The 7,306-nt window shown below is 44.1% G+C and overlaps 1 protein-coding gene across 1 annotated transcript; it reads right to left on the bottom strand.

Annotated features, from left to right (window-relative positions):
- Positions 1-5,959: 5,959 nt before the first annotated feature.
- LOC127347161 (BTB/POZ and MATH domain-containing protein 2-like) lies at positions 5,960-7,051 on the bottom strand. Its single transcript, XM_051373382.1, has one exon. The coding sequence runs from the start codon at positions 7,049-7,051 to the stop codon at positions 5,960-5,962; it is 1,092 nt and encodes a 363-aa protein (XP_051229342.1).
- Positions 7,052-7,306: the final 255 nt, after the last annotated feature.

Here is a 7,306-nt window from a genome sequence, read left to right as displayed (position 1 = left end):
ATGAAGCAAACAAAGCAGTAAATAAAATAAAGTAAAGCAAGACAAAAACAAAGTAAAGAGATTGGAAGTGGAGGACTCCCCTTGCAGCGTGTCTTGATCTCCCCGGTAACGGCGCCAGAAAAAACATTGCTTGTGACGGTACAACACGCGTCCGTTGGGAACCCCAAGAGGAAGGTGTGATGCATACATCGGCGAGTTTTCCCTCAGTAAGAAACCAAGGTTATCGAACCAGTAGGAGTCAAGAAGCACGTTGAAGGTTGTTGGTGGCGGAGTGTAGTGCGGCGCAACACCAGGGATTCCGGCGCCAACGTGGAACCTGCACAACGCAACCAAAATATTTTGCCCCAACTTAACAGTGAGGTTGTCAATCTCACCGGCTTGCTGTAACAAAGGATTAGATGTATAGTGTGGAAGATGATGTTTGCAAAGAACAGTAAGAACAAGTATTGCAGTAGATTGTATTCGATGTAAAAGAATGGACCGGGGTCCACAGTTCACTAGTGGTGTCTCTCCAATAAGATAAAGCATGTTGGGTAAACAAATTACAGTTGGGCAATTGACAAATAAAGATGGCATGACAATCCACATACATATTATGATAAGTAGTGTGAAATTCAATTGGGCATTACGACAAAGTACATAGACCGCTATCCAGCATGCATCTATGCCTAAAAAGTCCACCTTCGGGTTAGCATCCGCACCCCTTCCAGTATTAAGTTGCAAACAACAGACAATTGCATTAAGTATGGTGCGTAATGTAATCAACACAAATATCCTTAGACATAGCATTGATGTTTTATCCCTAGTGGCAACAGCACATCCACAACCTTAGGGGTTGCTGTCACTCCCCCAGATTTAATGGAGACATGAACCCACTATCGAGCATAAATACTCCCTTTTGGAGTTACAAGTATCAACTTGGCTAGAGCCTCTACTAGCAACGGAGAGCATGCAAGATCATAAACAACACATAAATGATAGATTGATAATCAACATAACATAGTATTCCATATTCATCGGATCCCAACAAACGCAACATGTAGTATTACAGATAGATGATCTTGATCATGATAGGCAGCTCACAAGATCGAACAATGATAGCACATGAGGAGAAGACAACCATCTAGCTACTGCTATGGACCCATAGTCCAGGGGTGAACTACTCACACATCACTCCGGAGGCGATCATGGCGATGAAGAGTCCTCCGGGAGATGATTCCCCTCTCCGGCAGGGTGCCGGAGGCGATCTCCTGAATCCTCCGAGATGGGATTGGCGGCGGCGGCGTCTCTGGAAGGTTTTTCGTATCGTGGCTCTCTGTACTGGGGTTTTCGCGATGAAGGCTTTTTATAGGCGGAAGGGTAGGTTTAGGGGCGTCACGAGGGGCCCACACAACAGGGCGGCGTGGGCCCCTCCTTGGCCGCGCCGCCTTAGTGTGGCGCCACCTCGTGGTCCCACTTCGTATCTCCTTCGGTCTTCTGGAAGCTTCGTGGAAAAATAAGACCTTGGGCGTTGATTTCGTCCAATTCCGAGAATATTTCCTTTGTAGGATTTCTGAAACCAAAAATAGCAGAAAACAGCAACTGGCTCTTCGGCATCTTGTCAATAGGTTAGTGCCGGAAAATGCATAAATATGACATAAAGTGTGTATAAAACATGTGAGTATCATCAATAAAGTAGCATGGAACATAAGAAATTATAGATACGTTTGAGACGTATCATGGCCCAATCCTTTTTAGCACAAAGGACAATCCGGTTTGTTTACTTATGATGACCAAACGTTCTTGAGGACACACGGGAATTTAATCTAGTGCTTTCGCTTCATATAGTTGATTAATCTTCATTGTTTTGATAAGTATTGTGTGGGTAAACCTATGCTAATGCACCGTCCTTCCTAGGACTAATACATACTTGTGATTAAACCCCTTGCAAGCATTCGCAAATACAAGAAAGTAATTAAGATAAATCTAACCACAACCTTAAACTCTGAGATCCTGCTATCCCTCCTGCATCGATATACCAACGGGGGTTCAGGTTGCTGTCACTCCGGCAACCCCACAATTAACAAACGAATACAAGATATCTGTGTATAATGCTATTCCCGTGATCACTGATAGCACACACATTAAAAAATATAGTAATCATTGCAATAGTATCAAATTACTACATCGTTGATGCAAAGGGTAAAGTAAATCCTTACAAATTGCATAGTCACATGGACTAGCTAAACAATGTTCAGAACAAACACAGCGGAAAGTGAATCATGAGTGAGCCTTCATCATCTTCATGTGCCATAGGCAGTCATATTGGAATGTAGACTCGAGATCCTACCATGTACTTATCCTCATAAAATCCTGCACGTTTGAATATGCAGCCCCACGAATGGAGGTCGGTACAACGATGTACTGGCAAATGACACTTATATGGTGGCAGTTTTTAGGCATGACTATCTACATGATATTTGGCTAGTGGAGTTTAGGGAAATTTGCATAAAGCCAATTTTATCCTACATTTTATTTTAAAACAAAACTTTTGTAAAACTTGTAATGTTGTCATAATAGTACCATGGTTACATCTCCCATGTACTATCAGACATTTGTTCCTCAAATTTTAACTCATTTAGAAAAGGTGATGAGATTCTTCCGTACTTTCCCTGCCTAGAAAGCTCAAATTGTCCATAACCGGGGACACAGCTAAGATCTTATATTTTACTCTCGAGAGGTTGTGCACTTTCACCTTACAACCCACCCTTCCCAAGAGAAGAATGAGGCAAGATCTTTCAGAAGAAGGTTTCAACCATACTAGCTAAACTCGTTCCCTTGGCCGTCTTCTCCACCCACTGTCTAACTGACAAGTTGGACCTCACAACTTACTTAATCTCGGCAGAGCCCATAATACCATAAGGCTGCACTGGAAGCTATCTAAACATGTACGACATATTAATCTCTTTATTCCTGAGTGGCCAACCACAAGTGCACCCTCAGGCGAAGACAACCACAATGTGGCCCTGAGTAGCCACTCAACATATGCGTACCCTCAAGCGAAGACAACCACCATGTGGCCCTGAGTAGCCGCCCACCGATCAACTAATCCACCCAGGTGTTACATTTAGGGTTGTTAATTTTAATTCCCAATACTCACAATCCAGAATAATCAAAACAACAGTGGCGTTTTGTTATTGCTAGGCAAACTAAGAATCCTAGCAAGGGTTCATGGTGGCTACACACTACTAGGATTGATAAGCATAGCATAACTTTCGAAAACAAAATCCTACCATGCATACTAGTTGAAAAACACTAATACAAAATAAAATAGGTAGGAATGGAATGTCACTTGCCTTCTTGGTAGTCGAAGCGCGTTCACTTCTCTTAATCAAAATATGTGCCTCTCCGTACAAACTATAACATAGAATATAGCACAACATAAACACACCATTCAACAACAATAAAATCAAACCAAGCAAACAACAAGTAGTTATTCATTGTGTTTTTTTCATCGGATAAAGAAGATATGGCATGAGGTATGACTTGCAAGATATGGTGGTGAGAGTTTGGACGGTAAGTCACATGATTAGAAAGAATTGGATAATCTAATATATAAATGAAGAATATTTATGCTTTACAAAAGCATGAAAAAAATTCGGAACGACTTATGTGAATTGAATCACATAAGTGACAAATAGTGCAACAACAATACTACTGAATAAGTGTGACAACAATTACTCAAAATAGTATGAATTACATATAGGCTTGGGTATGGACTAAAGATATTTGGAATTACTCAAATTACTCATTTGTAAGTTGAATGGTTTTAAACTAGTCAAAGGAGTGAATGAAAAACAATTTGGATGGACACAATATTGATTCAGGGTAGAATGTCTAGTGGTATTTGTGTGTGGATGTGATCATAAGTTTCATCTTCACAAAAGAATCATGTTGAGAAAGGCTTATAGAAATCGATAATGGATATATACTCAAATTCTCATATTTGAATTTGAATATTTGCAAAGTGATTCAAATATTTTGGACGGTGGTGGTATTGGATGAAGTACTGTAAAGCAAGGCTTATGCAATTGACATAGTGTGACAACACTTATCAGAGTTGCACAAGGTCACACATAGTATTTGATATGAACTAAGGATATATTGAACTACTCAAGTAACTCATTTGAAAGTTTGAATAGTTCGAACTAAATGGAAGGGTTGAATGACATGAGGTTGTATAGGCATGAATGATATCGGGATTTGGTTTGCGGCGCCTAATGGATAACAAACGTTTATCACATGTGATATGGGGTAGAGTATATCTTCTTCTTCTTCTCCTCCTCCTTCTTCTTCTCCTTCTGCTCCTTCTTCTTCTTCTCCTTCCTCCTCCTCCTCCTCCTCCTCCTCCTCCGCCACCGACTATGAATGTGATTGCATCGCCGCCCGTCGGCTTCTGTGGCCGTGGACCGCTCAACACCGGCGCTAGGGGTGGCTTGCCCGCGGTCGAGGAATTTCCATGGCCTTAGGGGGAATCGATAACTAGCGGCAAGGCTTTTACGAGCATGCCGCTGGTATGTCAGGGAACTATGAGTGCTGTGGCTTCTATGTGGCAAGTTACTAATTTGGAATTTTGGATCGTTTATTTTCGTTTCTGCACTAGTATAATTGAAGAACTCAGACATGAACGAGCTGCCAATCGTGCCATCCCATGATCACTGACCAACCAGTCACCACCACCTTCTACGGCACTGTAGGTGCTGCGTTCTCGTGCAGCTCGAGAACAGGCTCAACGAACTGATCAATTATTCAGCCAACCGAACTTCTACGCCATGTTACTGTGTCCTCGTGCGATCCCGCAACGCACCTTACACTAGACTATCTACCAGCCAACCGATCAATTATTCAGCCAACCGATCAATTATTGCTCATCTTGTGGAGAAGAAATGAACATCAGCCAGTGAGCTGTTCCCGGCATGTAGTTGTTTTCCGTTGTCTCCTATTCGTATGTGCCCTCATTACTTGTATCGTCCTCTCCTATGCTTAGGCCGATGGGGTTGGGGTGCCAATAATTTACGGTATTGTAGATTTGTAGTGTCAAAGGAAAGAGATGTGAGGTTGTTTTGATTGCGAATGAAACAATGGAACTTGGTGCCTCTGAAGGCGATGAAGATGTATATGTATCCAGGAGAAAGGTCCATGCCTCAGGTGAAGGTTGATGTGCAATTATTGCGTCAGTTTCGTTTTACTCCAACAAACTCAGAATCTTGCAAGGCAGAGTTTAATACTCCCAACCAAATTAACTGATGCAGCTCAAAAGTACACTTCTATGCCAATTAATTTGTGGCAGAAGAAGTACTATTTCCTTGGTCCATAAAAGAATATCGGAGATGTGTCTAATTCAGATACATCTATATATTAAATATAATAATGTCTAGATATATCTAAATTTATGCAAACTTGCGATATATTTTTATAGACAGAGGTAGTACTTCTATTCAAATGTATGAGGATTTTTTTGAAGTCAGACCATGTAAAATTTGACCAAGTTTTTTAAAAATCACTAACATGTAAAATATTATAGTATATGTCATCATCAATAGATGCGTATCATTGTTTTAAAAACCTATTCCCTCCATTCTATAATATTTGTTTGGGTTTTAGTTCATCTTAGTTTAAATTTGAAATAAAAATCCTGAAACTTGCTATGGATAGGAGGAAGTAGTAATAATTTAGAGATTGGCAGGAAGAATCTCACCGAAAGAAAATAACAACGATCTTGTGAAACAAAAAAAAACAACTAATCATGGTACCAAAAAAACCGAACATTAACCGCTCTAATTTGCCGTTGATAGCCTCTGAATACGATTTTTCCCAGAACGAGGTTGTGGTCGGCACCTCCCCTATAACTTTGGAGGTACTCCCTGCTTTGGTATTGGATCGACTAAAAGACTAAAAGATGGACTATATTATTATAGATTCAAAGGCCGGGTGCTGTAGAAGACGTGGAAGTGCTCGTGTTTGCTCCGCCATGTGCTCCAGGACGAGTTCCATCAGGTTGTCGGAAGAAACGAGGAACTGCTTGCATGAGTCCCACCGCACGGGGCTGCGACGAGGCCGCTCCGCCAACGCTAGCAGTGTGGCTACCACGGAGCTCACGCCGGTGTTCTTGCTGCCTATCTTGGCAGATGAGCTTCAGCTTCTCTATGTTGTACCTGTCTGCCGCGGCAAGCAGCCGGTCCGCCATTGCACTCGCCTCCAGCTGGCTCATATCGGGTAGCGTGTCCGTGTAGATGAACTGGAGCAGAGTCCTGAACACGTCGGCGTCCATGTCGTCTATGCGTAGATCAGCGGTGTTGTCGACATCTGAGGCGAGTGCGAGATCGTCCCTGAATACCGGGGATCGGGCCTCGAGAACCCACCGGTGCGCGGGGAAGGTCTCTCCGCCGACCTCGATCTTCACGTCTGGTGTTTGCATGTACCAGATGGCCTCCAAGATTTGTTGCCCGTTGAAGTCGAACGGTGGCTCCGGCGCCATGCCTGCGGGCTCCGGCGCGGCAGCATCGGTGTGGTTTTCCGTACGCAGCCCAAGGTCGACGGCGACGTCGCACAGGATGATCAGGCAATCGTCCTTCAGATGCTCCTCCTTGTTGAGATGTTCGTTTCTCAAGAAGTTTCTCAGGCCCCAGACATCGGTGCCCGAGAAGCAGCGTTCTCCAAGCGAGGTTCCGGTGAACGACGGCTCACCGGACTGGTTGAGCACGCTGAACTTGAGCGTCGCCGTGGCGTCGCCGGTCTCCGCGTGGCTGACCTGCTGGAGGAAGAGGGAGATGTAGCCGTCGTGTTCCTCCGTTTCGCCGTTCGGGTAGCACGCGATTCTCCAGTCATGGCCGCCGACGCGGAACGTGCACGACGTGATGGCCGTGCCATTGGGCACCCTGCTTCTGACTTGCGTGTACCCGTCGATCTGGAAGAGGTGGCACCCGGTTGCCCACCTCACACTGACGGTGGAAGCGGAGAGGCGCTGCCGGCCGGCGGCGCGGATGGCAGACAGAAGCGCCGACGTCGACATGACTTGGGCGAGAGGGGTTCACGGAAGATCGATTTCTTGCGCAGGTATATTGTAGCACCGGTCGAAGACGACACGGGATCGTAAACCTATGTAATGGAGTACTGCGAAATATGTTTGCGTTCGATTCTTTCTCGTATTTGGTCTGCGCTACGGACGCGTGGGTACTAGGGATTTCTTCCTTTCTCGTAAATTGTCCTATTTATGCATGCTTTTGATTGATCCTTTAATCTAGGTGCACCGGGAAGGTGTTTTGGA

Source organism: Lolium perenne, chromosome 4 (assembly GCF_019359855.2).
Source record: "Lolium perenne isolate Kyuss_39 chromosome 4, Kyuss_2.0, whole genome shotgun sequence".
NCBI classification, from domain to species: domain Eukaryota; kingdom Viridiplantae; phylum Streptophyta; class Magnoliopsida; order Poales; family Poaceae; genus Lolium; species Lolium perenne.
This window is presented reverse-complemented; position numbering and strand designations above follow the sequence as displayed.

What these genes read in the sequence shown, in the direction of transcription:
- LOC127347161 (XM_051373382.1), bottom strand. Translation starts at nt 7,051, where the DNA reads ATGTCGACGTCGGCGCTTCTGTCTGCCATCCGCGCCGCCGGCCGGCAG.